Source organism: Perissodus microlepis, chromosome 7, assembly GCF_051167445.1.
Source record: "Perissodus microlepis isolate ML-2025 ecotype Zambia chromosome 7, ASM5116744v1, whole genome shotgun sequence".
NCBI classification, from domain to species: domain Eukaryota; kingdom Metazoa; phylum Chordata; class Actinopteri; order Cichliformes; family Cichlidae; genus Perissodus; species Perissodus microlepis.
Window position 1 is genome coordinate 43,210,933 of NC_140467.1, and position 23,176 is coordinate 43,234,108.

The 23,176-nt window shown below is 38.8% G+C and overlaps 3 protein-coding genes across 6 annotated transcripts in view; 2 read left to right on the forward strand and 1 right to left on the reverse strand.

Annotated features, from left to right (window-relative positions):
* The window catches only part of ric1 (RIC1 homolog, RAB6A GEF complex partner 1), a 51,221-nt gene extending 45,386 nt beyond the window's left edge, over nucleotides 1-5,835 (reverse strand). For both annotated transcript variants that reach the window (XM_084935246.1, XM_084935245.1), the window contains exons 1-2: nucleotides 5,227-5,835; nucleotides 202-309 (exon numbers count right to left, since the gene is read on the reverse strand). In XM_084935246.1, coding sequence (XP_084791372.1) covers nucleotides 202-309; nucleotides 5,227-5,367 — 249 coding nt within the window. In that variant the 5' untranslated portion in view covers nucleotides 5,368-5,835. The remainder of the gene's footprint in view (nucleotides 1-201; nucleotides 310-5,226) is intronic.
* A 1,214-nt stretch (nucleotides 5,836-7,049) lies between these two features.
* On the forward strand, nucleotides 7,050-11,335 carry exosc2 (exosome component 2). Its single transcript, XM_084935248.1, has 9 exons — nucleotides 7,050-7,204; nucleotides 7,555-7,656; nucleotides 7,749-7,794; nucleotides 7,943-8,032; nucleotides 8,150-8,215; nucleotides 8,311-8,379; nucleotides 8,909-9,085; nucleotides 10,231-10,359; nucleotides 10,935-11,335. Exons 1-9 carry the CDS (start codon nucleotides 7,083-7,085, stop codon nucleotides 11,013-11,015), a joined length of 882 nt encoding a protein of 293 aa, XP_084791374.1. The 5' UTR covers nucleotides 7,050-7,082; the 3' UTR covers nucleotides 11,016-11,335.
* Nucleotides 11,336-13,681: 2,346 nt separating this feature from the next.
* abl1 (abl oncogene 1, non-receptor tyrosine kinase) overlaps nucleotides 13,682-23,176 on the forward strand; it is a 35,627-nt gene continuing 26,132 nt past the window's right edge. Inside the window, exons 1-2 of one of the 3 annotated variants that reach the window (XM_084935249.1) lie at nucleotides 13,682-14,244; nucleotides 14,997-15,351. In XM_084935249.1, the coding sequence (XP_084791375.1) occupies nucleotides 15,225-15,351 (127 nt within the window). In that variant the 5' untranslated portion in view covers nucleotides 13,682-14,244; nucleotides 14,997-15,224. The remainder of the gene's footprint in view (nucleotides 14,245-14,996; nucleotides 15,352-23,176) is intronic. The other 2 variants (XM_084935250.1, XM_084935251.1) reach the window with 2 other exon arrangements.

Genomic DNA, 23,176 nt, shown 5'->3' on the forward strand with positions numbered 1-23,176 from the left:
AAAGAAAAAACATATCTCAAAAATATGTGTTGATGTTTACTCTAATATGTGACACAATTTGTCCCAGGGAAACTCAGTCAAAACTACATTTCTGCAGTTGGTATCAACTTTAGTGTTTTGCAGTAACAGAGCTTGGGGGAGAACGTAAGCTGATCAGTCAAACTGCAAATATGATATGACATTGTCAAATGGTGTACTTACCGCCACAGCTATCATTGAGTCGTCTGGTTTCCATTCTGCTTTCTGGTAGAAGCCAAACTGAGCCGCTGCCTTTGCAGACTCGATATAGCTGACTATCAAAACACTGGGCTGTGGGTGGGAAGCAGAAATATGGGAAAGAAAGTGAGCTCTGGAGGTCAAAATCATCTGATTTGATATTAAAAATAACACTGGAGCTACAAAAGAAAACAGCATACCTCTTGTATCAAGTGATTAATATAGAAATATTTAAAAAATGCTTGAAAAAAAACAAAAAAAAAAAACAACATGCTGTGTGACTCATCCATCTACGAAAAAATAAAAATAAAATAAATCCCAGGCAGCAGCCCAGTAAACAATGTCAGTGTGATATTATGACAGCAGCTTTATTACTAGTGTTGGTTGTGATTGACAGAGATAATCTATAAAGATATTTGTCAGCCAATGTGCTGGAAGGGGATTTGTCGGGAATGATTTATTGCCTCAAATGGTGGGTATTTGGCAAAGAAGAAATACAGATTTGATTTCAAATTCTTTTCCAAAAATGGGATGACTATAATACCTCAGTGATGCCAAAAATCTCCTACCTAGTGAGGCCCATGGACTGTGAAAAATCTATTTTTACTGAGAAAACAAAAGCACGTTGAGGCTTCTCTTTCTATCATGCAAAATGGATAAACTACAGGTGTGTTGCGAAGTTCTCATACAGCCATCATGGGCATAGATGGCAATTATGTGGGTTTTCATGACTTTCATGAACTGTTCTTTTTCCAGGGCTGAATGACTGTACAGCATACATCTATAATGACTTGTTTAATCGTTGTTGTTTAATTTAAGACAAAAATAAATAAATAATTAAATGAATGACAGGTAAAACTTGAGGGGGTAGGGACAAATAAGTAAATACTTCTGCCTACTCCTTTTCAAACAAATAATGGAATGATATTTTGTAATGATTGTGAAGGCACATGTTTGAAATGTTTGAAAGAAAAATGAACTGAACTGAACTTTAAAAAACAAGAACTTGGTGCACAAGGTTCTACAATATCTTTTAAATTGGCAAGACCGAGGCCTATTAAATTCTCGTTAGTGATCATGACTACAACTGGTGGTTTTTCTTTGGCAGCATAAAAATGATTTGTTTGATAGCACTCATTGGACTGACCAATACTCAGAACAACGGGGAATTCCAAGGAACTCAGTGATGACCTAACATTTACACAAGGAGCCATTGCTAAACAAATACATCTTTCAAAAAAAATGTACACAAATCCAAGTTACTTGAATGTGTCACCACTTTTCCAAAAGGGACAGTTTAACCCCAATGACCTGAAAAATGCTGGAACACCAGCATCACTGTCCATAGTGAAGCAGGATTACATCAATGTGGACTGAGAAGGTGTCGACCAAGAAAGAAGCCCTTGATCCAAAATCGACACCTTCAAACTCTACTTAAATTTGCCTTCAGGAGCCAAACGCCTTCTGAAGAAAGTTTTATGTTCAGACGAGACACAATTATTTGGTTGCAATGACAACAGTTATGGTTGGAGGAGTAAAGGTGAAGCTTTCAAACCTGAGGACACTGTACCGATTATCAAAGATGGTGGTGGTAGCATCACGCTCTGGGGCCGTTTTGCTGCCCTTGGCACATTGCACAAAGTGGATGGAATAACAAAGGAGGACTACCTCCAAATTCTTCAACTTCACTTTAACTCAAGAGTTAGACGGTCGAACTTTGGACACAGTTGGATGTTCCATTGTTCCAGGAAGACAATGATCACAAACACACATCAAAATTGGTTTTGGAACAGATAAAAAAGGCTAATATTAAACTTTTGGAATGGTCTTCCCAAAGCCTTAACGTCAACCTTATAAACAATTTGTGAACTATGATTAAAAGCCATGGTTTGTACCCGGAAAATGATCAATTTAAATTAACTCTAGCAAATTCTCCCAAGAAGAGTGGTCAAATATCCAGCCAGAAAGATCCTAGAAGCTTGTTGATGCTACCAAAAGCAGCTGGTCGAAGTCCAACGTGCTAAGGAATGTTTAACCAAACATAATGGGGATGTACTTACATATTTGAGCCAGTAAGTAAACCTTTAACCCTGTGTGATTTAAAGAAAATCCAAAATGAATTCAAAGTTCTGCATGTAATTCTTGTGTTTTAAAAGATGTATGCTGCAGTTCAGAGAAATCACTGCAAGCCCAAAGTTAACATGACATTCATGCCTATGATATCTGCATGTATACTTATAACCACAACTGTATGCTTGAGGCTACCACCCTTAGTTTACCTCACCTTATTCTCTCTACAGCAAAATAAGAACTAGCCTACAGCTTCAAAAAGAAAACCTGTATGTCCAACAAATAAATTTTCAAGTTTTAAAACAGCTGCTGAAGAGGAAAAAAAAAAAAAGTGAAAAGATTTGGTTTCTTAAGATCAAGCATCTGGCACAGTATAATTCAACATTCAACAATAACAGTACAGAGCATCACCAATAATGGAAGCTTGAGACTTGCTACAAAAGTATGACTGCCAATTGATTTTACTGCCAATTGAAGTGGTAATCGAGCTTTTTCATGTGTGGGCTTCACTCTGGTGACCTCTCTTGATTCAGTTAATCCTGTCCTTCCACTTGCACAATCAGCACCATAATCATTGAAGACATTTTTTTTCAGAGTATGTATGGCGTCCCAGAGTGTTAAAGTAAGGCTGCTGAATCAGTTTTCAGTGAGATATAACAAGGATCATTATTACAGTAAAAACAGGACACTGGCTATGGTGAGGTAAAGCAGTAATGTAATTCCAGCTGTGCAACTTTAATGCTGGTATCTACTCACTGTAATGAGACAACAGGCTTAACCATTCCTAACCTATTGTGTCGCTTTCGTAGAATTAAAATTTAATAATGCCAATGATACCTGAACCAGATGGAAACAGAAACCTATCTCCTCATTAGGAAAAGCAAAACTTACTTAAATAGAAGTAGCACACTGACATGTTGGAAGCTCAATAGCTTACTTTTGTCTTTCTACATCAACACACTGGATTTGAAAGGAAACCATCACAGTGAGGTTAGTCTTTACTTTTGGTACATTCTGTCAGTCACCTGGCAAGACTGAAAACTACCAAATTTTTGGTGCCATTTATTTGGTTGAATAATGATTCTATGAAAATGCCGACTTCTCCTTGGGAAAAACCCCTAACTTTCTCATTGCTAATCACAATATTGACAACATTAACAATACCAAAAAGGATCCAAGTTAAAGTGTATGGAAATAAAAGTTTGTGAACTTTTGTTTCCTTATTTTGTTTAAAAATCAAAATTATTTCTTCCTCTGGTAGCCCTGCAGTAGCCTAATGTTAGCCATCTGATAACCCCTAAGCTATACAGAAAAGTTGAAGGACACAATGGACTTAGTAGGGGTGACCAGCACATGTCAAGAGGAAGAAGTTCCTCCAATCGACATTCCTTTTCCTGGATGCCCCACGGATACTTGCAGGCACTCAGAACTCTTAAGAAAGAGGGGAAACAAAACAAGGTCGTATCCTGTGCAGGTCTCGGGAAATTAACTGTAACCCTGATCCATTGTTGCCATAACTCAATAATATTCAGACTGTGTGCATGTATCACAGACTGTTATAAACAATGTACACAAGAGCAGGTTATAAAAATCAATTATATGCTCCCTTTCCATGTCACCATGGCAAAAACGTCCAAATAAACAAGGCCAACAGAGAAGAATTCAAAATACTCTGTATGATGTTGATAAAGATACTGAAGAAGTACTAAAATGGAGGCACACCAAACAATTCATGACCCATTCCGCATTTCTATGGTATTAAAAGCTGAGCTTAGTGGGTAGAGAAGTTCCCTGGAAACAGTAAAAGAGAAACCACATCTACTCTCTGCATTTTTTTAAATTTTAGATTTAAAAAAAAAAAAAAAAGTGTGAAAAACAGGAATTAATATGATGAAGCTGCCACCATGTCAAACATCACCTGAATCCCACATGCAGTGACTCAAAATATATATTGAAATATACGTATTTTTTCTTATGCTGTTAGACTTCTAAAACTTATTGGACCGCACCAATAAGTTTATAAATAGACAGAATTAACATTGACTGATTGGTTTAAGTCACTGTGAAATGTTCCTGTCCTGTGATGCATTTGTGGCCATGACATACAAAATAAACAGCGCGATTATTGTGCTGAGATAAATGTTGACATTTATTTTGTAACTGCGCTGCCTAAATTCCTGAAAACTACTGGTAAGCAAAACATGCCATGGCATGTTTTGAACACTATTACAAATGTTTTGTTGACAGTAACTTAACCTTTGACCTGTATGTTGCTGGGTAAAACTGATGAGTAGAGCGGAGGTAGCTGTACTTGGCTTAGGTGGTAGAGTAGGTGGTCTACCAATCTAAAGGTAGTGGACTGCTCCCTGACTCCTCCAAAGGTACTGACCCCCGCTATGTAGGCATCTGTATGAATGTGTGTAACACTTATAGTAAGAAAGTGTTTTGAATTCTCAACTGAGCAGAAAGGCACTATATAAGTACCAGTCCACCTACCAAAATATACAATTTACTAACATTTGGGCAACTTTAAACTTAACTGCTATAAAGCGTCTATCGGGTAAACACCAATCCACTGTGGTTGAGTTTTGCTGTCAAATTATTGTTTTAACTTAAGTAATGAATGACACATCCACGTGTAATGATGTGTAACGAGTTCACCTGCCGTCTGATATCTGTGTACGTGGAACCCTCTGCCAACACATCAAGGTTAAAAAAAGAAAGAAGAAGTAGTAGTTTGAGTTACTCATATGGGGACACCACAGTTTCTCCCCGTGTTTATTTACGGCACTTAATAAAACATAAAGGGCAGCCGGCCAGGTTATCACCCTCTGCTGCAATGCGTTTGAAATGAAAACGGCACCAGATCACATCTTAGCTAGCGTTTTTTTGTTTTGGTTTTGTCAGCTGATTTCAAGACCGATCAGAGTTTCAACTCACCCGACTAAACCAAACGCTGAGCTGCGTCTCTGACAGCAGAGCGAAGTAAAAGCGCTGGGAGCTGGGCTGGATGTAGAAGGGCTCCTCTTCGCTCCTCAGCGGACAAAGCAGCCTCCGTGGCCAGCCGGTTAGAAAATACATGACGGCAAACTCACTCCGCCTCGGCGCAGCAGTGCCAAATAGTTTATGGCCCCCTGTTCCTCCTTAAGTGCAATATTTAATCCAGGTGACTCATGAGCGGCTCCGGAAATACAAAAAGAATTATAAGGTATATACAAGCCAGTGTTGACACCGGTTAAGGGTACCATACAGCTTCCAAACAGCCGAGTGAGGCTACACAGCTAGCCCGGGCTAGCGCTGGCTTTTCAACTTAAAGCTAATGAGCAGTCCAAGTGTAACCGAAAACAACAGCACGCAAACCCGCAGCGTCACCATACGGCCCCAAACGGCGGGTTCAGACTCAAGAGCGGACCGATTAACTTCCACACCCGGTGCCGTGTGGGTTCTAGCGAAGTGTGGATCTGCGGTGTTTAGTAACAGCAAAGCGTCCAGTTTTCACTCCTCTGTGCCTCACCGTCGCCATCTTTCCAAGAGTCTGTCTGACTTAAAGCTGATTGGCCGCAACAGTGGAAGTTTGCGTCCTGTTGACATCTGACGTCACCGCTCCGTTGTGCGAATCCAGGTGGCGGTGTCGGCAGCTTGGCTCGATGCTGCCATCTGGTGGTGAAAATGGAAATGCCTGGGAAAAACAATTTCATTGCGGTGTGACTTAACTGCAGTCTATCTGACATTTTTTAATTGTAATACATTCTTTTTCTTCTACTTTTAATTCTTCTTTTCATTATTATTATTTGCAACCATTGCACTGAATCCTGCAACCATAATCCACATTAGATTTGCTATGTTCTTTTTAAATCAACATATATCAACACAAGCTTTTAACCTAATTATTTAGAGCCTGTGCATCAGTTTTATCTCTTATATCCAGCTCATAAATCCATCCATGAAATGGCGCGCTATTTAGCAGAATAAAAGTATTATTAAAATAACATGGAATTTTAATCATGTTAGTGTATCATTCTTCCCATAAAATAAAATAAAGTTTGTGGAACAGGACTATGCTGAAGCACTCAGTGAGTGTTGATGGACAAGTAGAGAGAAGGTCAGGAGGAGTTGCACTGGGTCTTTGTGGAGCCAGAGAAAGGGTAGGTTTACAAGATGGATATATGACCTGCTGTGTTGTATGGTTTGGAGATCACAGTGTCAACATAAAGACGGGAGACTGATCTGGAGGTGGCAGAGCTGAAGATAATGAGATTACCACTGGAAGTCCACCAGGATTAGAAATGAGTATATCAGAGAAATAGCTCAGGCTGAGTGGTTTGAAAAATAAGTCAAGAGAGGCAAGGCTGAGATGGTTTGGAGCGAAGGATAGCAGATATACGGGACAAAGGATGGAGCTGCCAGGCAGGAGGAAAACAGAAAGACCACAGAGAAGATTCATTCATGTAGTAAAGGAGGATGTGCAGTTGTTGTGACAGAGGAGGATGCTAGAGAGATGCAGGGAAGCAGCTAGATGTTGTCAGCGGCTAAAGAAGGAAAAGAAGCAGTGTTTGTGAGTTTTCCTCCCCATAAACATTTACTGTTTTTATATATATATATATCACTAACGCCACAGATATAAGACATGTATTTAATTTTTTTTTTAACTTTATTTATTTATTTACATTTTATTAGACTAGGTGCTTTTTAAAAGTAAATAAATACAACTAACGCGTCAGTAGGTGGCGGTAAAACTCTTATCAGTTCCGCAAACCGCCAAAAAAGTGAAGAGAAGAAGAAGCAAAGGAAGAAGCATGGCTGCAGATATGAGATTACCGACCATTAGAAAAACCGTGTCGCTATCAGCGTCTGCTTTTGACCGAAAAGATCTGGTCGTACCGGGGGATGTTATTACTTCAGACACTGGGTTCATGAGGTAGGTGTTGGTTTTATTTGAGTTATTATGGAAAATCAACCAAACACAGGAGTGTGCTGCTGTTCGGGTCTGTTTCAGGTATCTGGCTTGTAAAGGTAAATAAATAAATAAATAAATAAAAGCTCCAGATGACAGCCAGTGCCATACTGAATTAGCAGGTGAGCATAAAGTCAGCCTGTCTCATTTGCAACCTTCTACACTGATACACAGTAAGTAAGGATAAGGACTCTAATCGGATAAACTGCCGCATTGTGTTGTGTGACCTCTGAATGCTGCACTTTACCCTTGTTTCTTTTTCTTTTTTTTGGCTGTTCTCTTCAGAACTAATGTTTGATACCGTCTGTCCGCAGGGGTCATGGCACCTACGTTGATGACGACAAGTTGACAGCTTCAGTCGCAGGAGAGGTGCAGAGGGTGGACAAACTCATCTGTGTCAGGCCACTTAAGACCAGGTGAGTAATTGAACTCTTAAACGGTCAAAGACTTAGATAGGCCTGTCATCTATATACTCATTCTTACATTGTGAAGTGTGCTTTGATTGCAGGTTTAATGGTGAGGTTGGAGATGTTGTGGTTGGCAGAATTACAGAGGTAATGCCTAGTATTTGTTCTCATATACAACTGCTTTAGTTATAAAAAAAAGACAGTGATCGCAGCAACTTGTTTTCATTTTGGTTTCCAAGGTTGTTGTTTTTTGTTTTTTTTTTTAAATTTTCTTCTTCTTCTTTAAAATGTATAGGTGCAGCAGAAAAGATGGAAGGTGGAGACAAACTCCCGACTGGACTCTGTCCTCTTGCTGTCTTCTGTAAACCTGCCAGGAGGAGAGCTGGTGAGATGGTAGAAAATGTGATTCACTGGGAGAAGACAGCTTTGGCTGACGTATTAAAATTAATATTTGATCATCTTTTCTTTTTCTTTCTTTCTTTCTTTCTTTCTTTCTTTTTAGAGGAGAAGATCAGCAGAAGATGAGCTGACCATGAGAGAATATCTTCAGGAGGGAGATCTCATCAGTGTAAGTCAGACTTCTCTATTATAATTTCTCACTGGCTTTCCAGTGATTTTATTCCCGGTTATATAATCTGTGTTGAACCTTTCTTGTGGTTTCAGGCAGAGGTGCAGTCTGTCTTCTTGGATGGAGCTCTGTCACTTCACACCCGTAGTTTAAAGTATGGAAAAGTAAGTTATTCCAGTGTACACAAAGACATGTGAAAAGGTAAAGGGCAAGTTTATTTATATAGCACATTACAAATGACCAGAGTTGATCAAAGTACTTCACAAGTAAGATGTCAGGGTTTTTTTTAAAGGCCGGAAAGTAGAAACTGAGCAAAGAAAAGTAAAAAGATCTATTATGGCAGATCTATTATGAAATAGAAACACATTCAAGAGACTCAGGGCAACAACTGAAAAGCTCAATGACCCCAATTTTTTTTTTTTTTTAATCAACTGATTAGCAGAGCTCTGACAGGAGTGTGGACATTAATAAGACCAGACAAATACAGGGGGGGGGGGGGGGGGGGGCAGGCCAACCTATTCAGTATCCTAAAAACAATCAATAAAATATTCAAATTAACCCTAAAACTGACAGGATGCCAGTGAAGTCAAGCTAAAACTGGAGTAACTGTGTTAGTTCAATAATAAGAGTAACAATCGTTATTTTTATTTTCATTTAAACTAACACCCTGTCTCTACTTCCTCTGACTATCAGTTGGGTCAAGGAGTACTGGTCCAGCTTTCCCCTTCTCTGATCAAGAGGCAGAAAACGCATTTCCACAACCTGCCGTGTGGCGCATCCATTATCCTGGGGAATAATGGCTTTGTGTGGTTGTATCCCACACCGGGCCAACAAGAGGAGGAAGCTGGGGGTTTCTACACCAGCCTTGAGGTAGGACACCACAAAAAGCTGTATTCCATATTTTTATTACTGATCAATGGGCATATGAATTTGGAAAACGATTTCTTGTTGTTTTAGGAAATGTAGGAATTTCAAATTGATACAATCGGTGCATTTACTAAAAATGTTGGTTGACTTCAAATCTCAGTGGAATTGACCTCAAGGTCAAGGGTCAAGTTCTCTGAAAGGTTTGTCTACTCAGAAGCTGAGGGGTAGCCCACATTTTTCCTTCTGCTTTCCCAAGTTTGGAAAAGTAATGGATACTAATTTAATGTTTGAGCATTGATTTAAGTACATTTACATCAAGATTGAAAGAACTATGTGTCAGTTTTCTCTGCACACAAATCGCAATAGTAGTTTTCAGCTTGGCTGCTAAAAGTTCACTGAGAGTATTGAGCTGTTCTTGTCTATCAGTAGGAGGATTGAACACACAGCCATGCTTATAAAGAAAGTAACAAGAGACAGAAAAGCAAAAATGTATCAAAATATAGGTAATATATTGTATATTATATATCAAAAGGTAGTAAATTTAAAAATGTAATTTAAAATAAAGGTGTGCACTGAAAAACTAAGTAGAGAAAACATGTAGAGAACCTAAGCATTCAGCACAAGGAACAGTTTTATTTTTTTCTAAATGGAAAGGCCTGGTTGTAGTTTGCAAAATCAGTGAGAGTTCTGGAACAAATTTTTATGGACTGATGAACTAAAACTTGGAAAGAGGCTCGGGCATGCATGGCTGTCAATGGAACGGGAATGCTGCCATCCATTAATGATTTTTACTGCTCACACAAGTAGTGTTTTGTGTGCTTAGCTTCAACCAAATGCACAAACTTTCATCATTCAACCTAAAGGCAAGGCCAGAGCAACCAACTATTCCATCAAGTTGGGGCATCCTTGACTGTTTGAGTCGGTCACCTTCGTGTGCCACACTCGGCTTGGTAAAAAAGCACTTTCAGCAACACGGGCTGAAGGCAGCTTCAGTCTGTTCAGTCTGAAGGAGCATTAGAAAAACGTTTAAAAAAATGTTTGCAAGTTGAAGACTTGCAAGAGTATGTAATGATGCTCCGGATGCTTGTGGTTTACACCGTACACACAGAGCTTATTTGTTTGTGCATCTCTCATCTCTGGTTCCTCAGCCTGTCAGCCTGTCGGATCGAGAGGTCATTTCACGGTTGAGAAACTGCCTGCTGGCTTTGGCTGCGCACAAAGTCCTCCTGTATGACACCAGTGTTCTCTACTGCTACGAATCATCACTTCAGCACCAGGTAGGAATCACTCCAGTAAAAACCAGCCTTTGAAACTAAATTATTGACATTACTACAATTTACAGTCATTTTTTTGTTATAATGACACCTGTTGTTTCATGTTTGTAAACAATATGATTACAAAACTATTGCAACACCAGAAAACCCCCAACTCTTTTCTGTGTCATATTGTGCCATCTAGTGGTCATACTGTAATTCTCCAGCTCCTGGGCACCACTAGTGGAAAAAATACTGTGCAGTTCTCAACTTTGACTCGGCTGTTTTTGCAGTGTGGAACAGTCACGGTTGATTTCATTGCCCTTTGGGGTGGGGAACAAATGACTTAATCGCCCATGCGTCTCGCAAACACTACTCTTGCAATGATATCAGCATATCCACATAGCTTATCCACTATGTGGCACATTTTTCTTCTGTATTATATTTACAATCGAGCCAACCCATATAAAGTGTTACTGTGCACTCGCGCTCAAGCTGCAACTCAATAAAAACACTTTCTGTTACCATAAACACAGACTGAAAACATGTACATCCATGGGTGTATGTGGTTATGCTTTTGATTTATGTTGTCTCTGTAGGTGAAGGACATCTTAAAACCAGAGGTGATGGAGGAGATTGTAATGTTGACGCAACAGAAGCTCTTGGAACAGGAGGGTTAAAGAGCCCAAAGCCTTGTCACAAGTCAAAATCACATCAGGCCAGCTGTGGACCCGACCACTGATCTGAAAGCTGAATTAGCTTTATTTTCTTCGAGATATAATTAAATTGTCAAAGTCCAACGTGTTTTATTAAAGGAAACCAGTATTATTGTTGGGTTGTTTTTAATAGCAAACACAAGTGAAGTGTAACTCGTTCAATGTGTGCAGCATTTCAGCTATTCTAAAGTTTTACAAAATAATAGTCAATCTTTTTTTGTTTTTTTTCATGTGATATGTATATATAAACTGCATACAATAAATTTTGTGATTTCTATAAATTTTCACTGCATCTCAGTGTGGTCTGTCTGTGAACAAGGAAAAAACGTATCTGGGAATCTTTATTGCTTGGGCTCTAGTTCTTACAGGATTTTTTATTTTTTTTTTTAATTTAAATATCAATATTGGGCAATTTTAAAAATCTGACATAGTAGCCAATATTTTTTTGTCTTCTTTCAGATACATGAAAAAGATTTCTTGAAATTTTCCGTGTAGTTACTAATGACCCTTTACTAAGATTATGTGACGGTGCTGTTTAAAATGATCTTTTTGTATCGTTGCAACAAGTTACACATTATTTATTTACACTCTTTAAAACTTTTGTTGGATCAGCTGGTTCTGTTTGTGGTGTGCCAAACACATGTTGGCAATAGGAAAGTTTCAGAGTTGTGGAGCTCTTTCAGTCATGTTAATGTTAATTTATTAGACATTAATATGATATATTGGTTAAGCTGATAAGAACAAACTTCTCACGTCAGCAGTAAAGGTTACGTATAATCACCATTTTAGTGGTTTTAATGGTGTCTGGAAATTGGTAGTTTTTAGTTATTATTTTAGGTTTGAGGGTATTCTTGCATAATCCGTCCACTTTAAACGGCTCAATAATGGTGAAATGGGACTTTTCTTGAATAGATTGCTCCATAACTTCCTTCTGTTTTACACATCCTTTGGTGGATTTGCTAATGTGCTAGGGGTCACTAGCTTGTAAAAATGTTTGAGCAGCTGGAACTCTATGATAAAATTCAGAAGTCATAGTTGACTCAGTAGCTGCCCAAAGTGCCCACTGACTGAGACAGTGGAAAAGCTAAAGCAAACCCAAACCATAATGTTTCCACCACCATGATTCACAGTATGAGTATGGCTTTGGTATTTGCCACTTCACTGGTACTGTAAACTGTAGTTTGTTTGTTTGTTTTTAAACTTTCTTTTTATTGTTTTTCTTTAAACACTATACACTATACAACAAAACAACAACAACAACAAAAAGATAAATACAACAAGTAGGATAACAAACAAAAAAAAAACAACCATGTTGGATCTCTTTGTTTCTACAGTTTGATCATTTCTCATTATCAATGTGTTGGTCTTTATCCTGTTGGGTTTATGTACTTAGTCCATTTCTCCCAGTTTTTATGGTATTGATATTCCTGAGTCCTTATTCTGTAGGTCAATTGTTCCATGGTTTGTATTTCATCTATTATTTTGATCCATTCGTCCTGTGATGGTGGGTCTATCTTGTTCCATTTTCTTGTAATTGCCTTTTTACAGGCAGCAAGCATAATTTTCAATATGTATCTATCTTCTTTCATCACATTTCCCGTAATGACACCAAAGTATAATAATGTACAAGTCTTAGATACAGCATAACCCAGAATTTTACCTATAACCAAATGAATATCTTCCCAAAATTTTGTAATCTTGGGACAGAACCAGAACACATGGGAATGATTCACATTTACGTCTCCACAGCCCCTCCAACACGGTTGTGGTAATGAGGTATGTTTGTTCTTAATTTTGGGTGTTATAAAAAATCTAATTACATTTTTCCAGCAGTGCAGTCTCCAGGCACGTGATGATGTTGTTGACTGCTGTATTTTCCAGGTTTGTGACCATTCCTCATCAGATATGTTCACTCCCACTGTAGTTTTATTTTAATTTTCCTCCTGGACAATAAATGCTTTCCCTTGACACCTCTCATGTAGGTTAGATTTGTATAATATCTTTCTTGCAGTTGCAAGAATCCCTTGCTAACCCTGTGAAGAAAGTTTGTGACTTTTCTCTGCTTTTAGTGTCTTTAAGTTCCCTTAAAGTGGATAATTACAACACACCAGAACACAACAATATATATGTTAGAGATTTAAATTAGGTAAATTCCTTTAGATCGTGTAAAATATATATTTATATACAATCATAGGTTCACTCCCTACAGAGATCCTGATAACATGCCACCCCTGATTCTAATAAGTATTTCAAAGTGGGATAAATGTTGAGTTAGATGCTTTAAAACTGAGTAAAGTAACTAAATTTGTGTAATTTATCTGTAAGCACAGAATCGAGTGTTTTCATAGTTTGATATGCCAAAAAGCATATATCCATACATATATCCTGAAGACAATTAGGCCTGGGCTAGATCATATTCTTGAGCAGTGAGTTCTTTATGGCTTTGATCAAATCCACCATTATATGTGTGGGTGGATGAACCTTTAACCTGTGTACCTTCAGCTTTTCTCCCCTGTGTGAGCGTGCTCTCTCTGCCTCAGCGTGGCTGCAGTGCTGTTGCTCTCCCAGCACAACAAACCTTTGCTCTAGTCCTCCTGTGCTAGTCCACGCACGCACGTGACGTCGTACGTCGCCCCACCCACCCAGTAAACCACCTTGCGTATGGAAGTATGGCGGCCCCAGCTTCAGAACTACTACTCGGCCAAAGTTTACTGCTGCGATTTTCACGTGAAAGCTATGAATAAGTACGAGAGCCAGGGGTTCGGTAACGAAGAGCTCGGCGACTGTGAACAGACGAAAGGACTTGTAAAAAGAGTCGTCGCTCTCTGCCCGGCTGAGTTGCCTCGATTTGCCTTGATTGAAGTGCCTTTTAGTCCGGGTACCGCAGGGGAAGAAACTCCGCAAGACGAGAAAAGTGGACACGGAAGTTTGGAACCAACTGTGGCTTTGGAAAGACCAGCTGCAAAGTGTTGAAAGGGTGGCGGTCAAATCATGTTTTTGTGAGACGTTTAAGTGCACTTGTCGGCGGTTTCCCTACCAGCGAGCCAGCGACAGCCAACTGTTGCCTGCTTGGTGTGCATTTAAGGGTCTGGCGCTGCATACCACCAGCAGACGTTGGTTAGCTTTCATGGCTATCTCCAACATTAGCTTAAGGTCGCCAGCTAACAAATCATATATATGTTTCTGTGACCGTGTAAGTTTCTGTAAACACTTGTTTTTACTCCCCACGGCGTTCGTAACTAGAGCAAAAGTTTGCTTTATCTGGCACATTTACTTCAGTGCCTGTTACTGATGATTAAATGATCTTTTTTTTTTTTTCATTTTTATTTTTTTTAACTTTGGTATTCCAATAAAATAAGGGCAGTATTGTTATGGCTATCAATACTTGCTACTTTTCTTGCTTTTTCTCTCCGTGACTAGTTTTTAAATCTAACACTTGGCAGTTTTTTTGCACATCTATAATAGAATAAAATAGAATAGCCCTTTATTGTCATTGTACAACTAAATTGTGGGTGCTCCACACCAACTGTGCGGAATAAAATGTAAATGGTAGATAGCAGGAATAAATATGAGTGTAGCTTAACCTAGATTAGGGGTTTTAATAGCTATCTTTTTTATTTAAAGAGCCTTGAGGCAACTGATATTGTGTTTGGCGCTATATAGATAAAACTGAATTGAATAGACGGGCATTAAAATTAGAAAATTTAGCTGACGTTTAGGTTATATGCAACAGGGGAAAACTAATTTGTATAGAAAAGGAAACACCTGACATCACAATTAAAGTGGAACACAATAAAACTAAATGAGCAGTTAAGATTAGCTTGTGGTTTGTTATTTGGCACATAAACTACCAGTCAAATTAGTTCTTGTTTTATTTTGACTTTAGGGTCATATATCTTTGTGTTAAATGAAATCATCACTGAATCTTGTTTTATTTGTCTCTAGATCGCTGTGAAATGTCCCGTAAAGCACTCACACTCTATTAATGCCTGATAAACAGAGACATACTGGAGCATCACTGATTTGTGCTGGTGACCTCCATCACCTAAATTCTGGGAGGGGAGTGCCCGAGCCAGGGGAACGGATTCTTTTCTTTTCCCAATCTCCTCTTTTCCTGGTGGGCAACTGAGTCCAGCTTGGAGAGTCCCGGCTGCGGCCTGGCACCCTGCCCTTATGGGGCAGCAGCCGGGGAAGCTTGTAGGGGACCAGAGGAGACCCAGTTTGCCGGCCTTCATCAAGGGCTCGAAGAAGGAATCATCACGCCATGGGAACCAGCCCTGTAATGTTTTTGCTGTGCACGGTAAGATCAAATGTTTTTGTCACTTATTACGTTGACAGCAAATGGATTTCCTAAAGTATAATAAATTTGCTCAGTAGGGGAAATTCTTGATTGTTGAAGTGTGCATGTGTGCATTTTGAAGCTTTTTTTTGTTTTTGTTTTTTTTAATATCTTGTGTAGGCATTGGCCTGAAATCAAGCACAAAAAAATTCATAGTTATTTTTGACTCTGCCTGTGACAAACATTTTTTCAGCAGAATAAATCCCACAGTGAAAATGCACTTACTGGAGCAACCACTGTACATATTAGCCAAAGCTAAACATCGATTATGATCTGACTAATTAATCAATGAAGATAAAATAAATTGCTGTGCAGCTGCTATATTTATGTTCTTTTGAAATTTTACACACTTTGTGCACAAAGCAGTATATTTTTAAAGCTCATTTTTAAGAAAAATGATGACATGTAGCTTGTATTTGATGGAAATCTATTAGTAAACATTACCAAAGTAACTGTTTTTACCAGGAGATGAGTTTACACTTGACCCTTTACAAGATGTAACTTAGTTTATTAAATGTGTGTTTATTAGAATAATATTGACCTCCACAGATGGAAGCAATGTTCTAATGTAATGTCATAAAAGTTTTTTGAGCTTCTTGGGCACAGAAATGCCTTTAAACCTTCAACACAGTCTTTAAAATATTTGTAGCAAATGTGTGCAGTATGCTGAGGGTTTTTCTGACTTTACACTGTCAGACACACGAGATAAACTTTGAGTGACTGCTCATTGTCAACATGTCAAATCTTAACATGAGTGATGAGTCCAGGAATGTTTGGTAGTTTGGTTTAAAAATATACTTCAATGATTAATGGAATATCAGAGTAGTTGCATTGTTTCTCCACACCTTTGGGAGCCATGTTTGCCTCTGGGTAAGACTGGCATACTGTTGGTGCAGAGCTTCACCACGTATGAGAGAGAAGTCTTACCTGGGTGTGTGTCGTCTTTGTGTTTGGTGGGAAGTGTATCGTTTATGTCCATTTAAAGCCGTCTGATTTTGTTTCTGTGTTTCTGCTGGTTTGAGTCTCTTGTTTTTTGTCCACATATTCGATCAGAGCAGACTTCCATAGTTTTAAACATTGCTCATGAAACACTGTCATGACTTAATGTATTACTTTGCCTCATGTTTCTGTCATTGCTAGCTCATTATTTTCCAGTTTGACTAGTAAAACTGTCTTTGTCTAAATGTGTTGCCCAGAATAGTTAAACCTAAAAAATAAAAAGGTGCAGGAAGGCTTGCACTCTGTTCGAGATCAAAAAAGAAATGTATGATAGTAGGATTTTTAATTTGCCCCTGTAAACTTTTTTAATTGGTCTTAAATTTTCTGCAGTGAGGGGTTCAGATCAAACAGGAAGTAGATTATTACTGCATTAAGCATTTCTGTCTAAAGACCAGACATGCACTGATTGTGAAATTCATGGGTAATCTCAGTGTTTAGAATATGGCTGAGTGTCGATTCTGATGGGGGTTTTTGTGTGTTATGTTTCCTGTTTTTACAAAATCTACAGAGGTATAAATGTTTTTGAAACCTTTCAGCTCTGCACACGTTCTTTTAACATTTATACACCAGTGCAAAGTTATTAATCACTGGCATCTGTAAATGTCATTTTAGTGGTGAACTTTTGCAGTATTGATACCGGCTGATTCCTGGGTGCACCCCTATGTGAGGCATCAGTGGAAAGAGAGGTAAACAGATATTATCAGTGTAGAAGACAATTTTTCAAAGTAATGGAAGGGCTGCAGAAAAAAGATACTCATTATTATCAGAGATGCATCTTTTTTTAATTTAATTTTTAATATGATTTTTAATTAGTGGATGTGAATCATGCATCTAGCTAACTGATAGGTTTACCGAATGTGTCTTTAGCGTTGTGATTGCCTTGGCAGGATTGCTTTCCACTGACTCTAAAGCTTGCTTAACACAGTGGGGAACAGGACATCGAAGGTCATGCAAACAGAATGAAATTGTGTGCTGGTAAATGGATCGAATTTTGTAAAGGGTCACTGACATGGGATGCATTTGCTTTTCCTTTCTATCCCTTTCCTCTTGTGATGTGCAGGTTAGACCGTAAGAGGGGATGTGAGTCACAGTGCAAGAGGAGGGCAAGATCAACACATGATTTTATGTTTTGTTTTTTTTCTTCCCGGTGAAGCAAACTAGTTAAAACTAGGATCTTTAGAACCATGCTGCTTCTCAGCAGGCAGGTTCAGACCTCTGCATGCAGCTGCTTGGGAAAGAGACAGAGGTAGTGAGGGGCAAGCAAAGACCTGTTTCTGTTCTTGGCACTTCTGCATGCTGTGTGTGTAGGTATGTACTGTGTTTAGGCATGGTTAGCTTGTACAGAACTATTCCATTTTTAGCTTTCACCATGTGCGTTTCAAATCGCAGTATGTGCGTGCTTAAGTTAATCATACAACTGTGTAGTTCAATAATTAAAGTACATACTGGACTATGTTAACAAGCCTGTTAAATACCAGGACAGATGTACTTGGTCCAAGGTTATCTTAGTTAACTGAAATGAATCTTAAAAACCAGAATATGTGGGAATTAACTGAAAAAAATCAATGACACTTAAATCCCAGCCCCCAAAGTAACTGAAACAAGTAATTTTTTGGTCTTGGTTTTCTCCCACTTCCTCCCATAATCCAAAGTAGGGATGACCAAAATTATTCAGTATTATTATCCTCCTTATTTACCTAAATTCAGAGCATCTCTAAGAAGAAAATAACATATATATTTAACTTTAAAATGCACCAAAACTCATGCATTAATTATCCAGTGGTCCCTCGTTTAGCGCGGGAGTTACGTTCTAAAAATAACCCGCGATAGGTGAAATCTGCGAAATAGCCACCTTTATTTTTTACAATTATTATAGATGTTTTAAGGCTGTAAAACCCCTCACTACACACTTTATACACTTTTCTCAGACAGACATGAACATTTTCATACTTTTCTCTCTTGTTTAAACACTCTCAAAGTTCAAACCTTTGCAGAAAAATATGTCCAGTGCAAAATGTTTCATTGACATTGTTGTGTTTGTTGGGGAGAAAACTTACAGACATACAGTACAGGACTTCAGAGTCACACTGCTAGCGATCAAAGATTTATGTAAATTTGACAAGCTGAACGCATTCTGTAATGCACAGGAGACACGGCATGAGATTGACTGACAATGGTCTACAGCCAATCAGGACGCAGATCACAATACGTTGTGGGAAAAAAAAAAAAAAAGCAAAAAAATTAGCGAAACAGCGAGGCCACGAAAGGTGAACTGCATTATAGCGAGGGACCACTGTACTGCAGTTTGTGTTGTGTTTCTATCCATCTATCCATTTTCTCCTGGTGATCCTTTTCAGGGTTGCGGGAGGCGCTGGAGCCTATCCCAGCTACCACAGGGTACATCCTGGACAGGTCGCCAGTCTGTCGCAGGACTAACACATAGAGACAAACAACCATTTGCACTCACATTCACACCTATAGGCAATTTAGAATGACCAATGAACTTAACCCCACTAACTGCATGTCTTTGGACTGTGGGAGGAAGCCGGAGTACCCGGAGAGAACCTACGCAAACACAGGGAGAACATACAAACTGCACACAGAAAGTGCTTCCATTTGGTTGAATAAGTTGTTACTTTGTAGCTCAGAGACAACTTTACAACACCCTTCATGTGTCATTTATTCTTGGTTAACATCACTTGTTCTAAACTGATGATTTCCTTACTAAAAATGATGAGGGTGAAGAACTTTGATTTCTGTCTTTTAATGTAGTGTTATGGTGCCATTACACCCACCGTTCTTGGCCTTGCGAAGGGTGCAACACTCCAAAAGTGACATGCATTTGCTGGGTCAAGCCACCCTTTGGTTTCATTTTGGCCAGTGGTGCACCTCTTGACTTTTGTAACCTTGTGTGGGTGCCGCAGCTGATGTCACAGAGTTAAAGCCACTACAGAAACTCAGAGATTCAGAGGTTATACACAAAGAGATTTTTAAAAAGTTAGTGCCTGTGACAGCACCGATAGGCTCCAGTGGGCCTGAAATTCTGAATAAGTGCTTATAAAAATGATGGATGATTTTTTGTTTTGTTTTATACTTCAGCACAACTAGCCAGAGAAAAAATATCTGTTTATGGAAACTGGGATGTGTATGTGACTGCGAGTCAGGTATTTGTATTGTAAAACCCATTGTGGACTTAAATTATCCTCTGACAAATGAAACACATAAAATGAAGTAAAACTATTAAAAAGTAAAAATCACAGCAAACTAGAATTGAGCAGACAAACCCTGGAAAGTGAAACTAAAATGAATCTGGAAGAATTCACCAGATTTTCAGTCAATGTGTCCGTGGTTGGTGTCAGCATAAAATTTTCTTTAGTTAGATATCTTCTCTTTAGATGTTCCAGCAACCGCTTTAAAGTGCACCACTTGCAAGCTGTAAGAAATTAAATGGCTGCATAGAAAGACTTAAAATAATTCTTATCCTTTGTTTTCATTCCCTGAAATGGGCTGGCGCTGGAAACAGGACAGCTGTGAACGTTTTGGAGAAAAGAAAAGACTTTCTATCTTTTTTTAAGGCTTGCAACAATATTATCTGACTGTGCTTTAATATTTGAAGTACCCAAATGTTGGTGGTATAAAAAGGGAAATTCGCCCCCTGGTGGTCACATTTATTTATGGGGTTGTGTTTTAGTACAGTGAAGTGGTGACCCAGATACCATTTCATATAAAAAGTGTGCTTAATAACGCTTTCTTTTTTTTTTTTTTAAGTAGGGCTCATAATATCTCTATGGGCCAGAGGTTGATTTTAACAAAACTAAGCGGATGACCTGACTTCGTTTTTGGGTGGGAATACACACAGACAAATAGAAGTGGTGTACAGTTAAATGTGATCTAGCTTTTTCTGCAACCAGTATTTCCCATGACCAGACAGGCAGCATGACTCACTGTTACGTCCAGTACAGATTTAAAAGGATTAAGTACACACTTAAAATCTTATTTGCATGCCACAGGTAGTAGTAGGACATGGGTAGTAGAAACTGGAGCATTTTTCACTATAATGAATAGATTGTTAGGATTTATGTTTCTGTGGGGTTTTTTCACATCAGCAGTTAAAGCAACACCTGCAAACCACAGGACAAACTGTAAACCAATGCCATCACAATGTTATTACATGGATATTGTGGCCAAAGTGCACGCAGTTCCTATTAGCAATAATTTGGTGCGTTTATTGTGAAATTATGTAAAACAAACAACCATAATGTAAGGAGGAGGGGGTGTTTGTAACCACCACTGTACGAAAACATACAAGAGGATGCACTTAATCACAAATACATAAGTGCAGTTTCAAAGCAAATGTAAAGATTTTAGTGTAAAATGATACATTTAAATATTGCAGGTTTGTGGTTGTACAATGCTTCTTTGGAAACAGAAAACACAGATTGATTGTAATTGCAGATAATTTTAGTTTGTAGGCAACAAAAAGCGACCATTGCTAACCTGTGGTCATCAGCCATGTGAGGTGGGTTGCAGAAAACCTCTTGCATGTAGATACTTGCTTGGATATTTGTCAGCATGAGCACAACAGGACTTTTCTTCATCCTGCACTTTTTCATTATTTGATGCCCTGAAGAAAGCCTGGCAGAACTTGAAAGTATGTTCAGGGCACAGAGAGGGAGATGATTCCTGTTTCTATTTGCTAATTTCTATTTTGGGTTTTTGGATATTAGAGCAACACAATATTCTGGTTAACACAGAAAAGTTGTCACGTATATCAGTGGTTAAATTAATAAGACTTGCATGTTTATGAGGGACTGGTAAATCTTGATGGTGGGAATCACCAGAGACCCCGTGATATAATTGTTATCATGATACTTAAATCCCACTATGATATCTTTGAGTTTTTAAACATTTTGTAAAATGCCTGGTAGTGCAGTAAGATATATCATGATATATTACAATTTATGACCTTTAAACTTTAAATTCTAATCTCTCTATATCGCCTTTATTATGTTCCCCTCATTTCAGTCATTTTGATTGCTGGAAAATGGCTCAACACTGTCATAAATGCTACATGCACCTGACAAACTGAACTGTTTTTTATTACAGTCCAACTTAACTGAATGCAAACATGTGGGCTGCTGTGCTTTTACAGGTATTTTGAATGTGAGCCAGCAGCTGCCAGTCCTCAGTGAGATAGTCAGCTGTTACAGACACAGGAATATGCAGGCCGTGACGATCACGCGTCGCAAGTTAATGCAACCCTTTCTGCTGTAGCCTACCTTTTGTCAACTTCACGCTTCGCTTCTGTCTCGGTGCAGCTGCGTCTGTTGAAGCCGCACGTGGGAATATCTGGCTGTTTTGAGCATGTAAACAAAAGCTGTCGTTTTCCACAATGTTGCATGGACACAGGTCTTTGCACTTAAAGTAGGTGATTGATTGATTTTTGTCCTTTTGGCTTTGTCAACTTAAGAGTGAGCTGATGTAAGGTTAGCTTTGTAGTCCTTGGATAATGTTATGTGAGGATGGTGGTGTGTTAGATGAACCCTCATGTCGTAGTATTCCTGGAGTGTTTTACTTTCGTGGGACACTCCTTGCATATCCCAGCAGCAAACAGTGTTCTCTTTATTTATTTATTTCTCTGATGCCACTCTCTTTCTTCCTGCACGCTGACCATCACCTCTTTGACCCCTTAAAAAAACAAAATAAAAAACCCCTCAACATCACTACCCGATGGACTGAAAAGCAATTGATTTTTACTATTAGAGCTCTAAAAAGTTCAATTAGTATTTATAGTTCATGTAACAAGATAAACTTTTGTCCCTTGCAAAATGTTATGCTATAGAGAGCCTAAAGTTGTAGCGCTAAGTGAAGCAGCAGTAAAACTGGTCACGTGCAGGAAGTATACCTGATTTTGAAAATATGATCATTTATAGTGGTGATAGATGGTCATAACTACTGGAGATGCCATGCTCCAGATGGCAAACTTGGGTATTTGTAAAACATTTAGTTTTTGCCAGATCTACTTCAAAGATTTTTATTAATTAGAGTAAAAATCGTAACTGTGCAAATGAGGATTATTTGAGCTTTGGAGTGATTTAAGCAAGTTAACATTGCCTTTATAAAGTTGTCCTAGAGAGTAGACAGTGACATCATTTGATATCTGTGTATTTTCCTGCAGCAGCTGCATTTAGCATGTATGCAGTGAGGGAATCCGTTTCTCTTGTAGTCAGTAACTGACTCTTTTTTGCCTGGAACTTGAGGAATCTATACAGTCTAGACACCAAATCTCCTCCCATGATCCCCGTGGGTCCTGAAGATGGAAGGAGGGGGGTCTGTGTGTGTCCGTGTGTACGTCTGTGTGTACGTACGCACCCACATACATACCCACAGAGCAGGCGCCTCATAGTAATACTCATTCAGGCCAGCTGTTAGGCCACTGGTGGCTTTTCCCTTACCGTGGCAGACCCCGTCTCTACACTAATGGGCACACAAAGGTATTCTGCAACTCCCAACCAAGTGGACTTTTCTTTTATCTAATGTTTAGTTCCTAATCTCGACAGTGGTTGGTTAGTCTTTGGTGATGCTGTCATGTTGTCATACTGTGTTGGGAAATGTGAGTAAAATAAATTTGCCCCTGTCTGGATGACACATTGCTGATTAGTAAGCATTTCCTCTCTCATTAGGTCTTGACCACCTGGAAAAGAGTCTGCTTGCAGCCACAGTAGCCAAAACAGCTGTCTGTATAAATCAAGGTAGTCTATGCCTTACTAGTTTTCGTCTGTTGCAC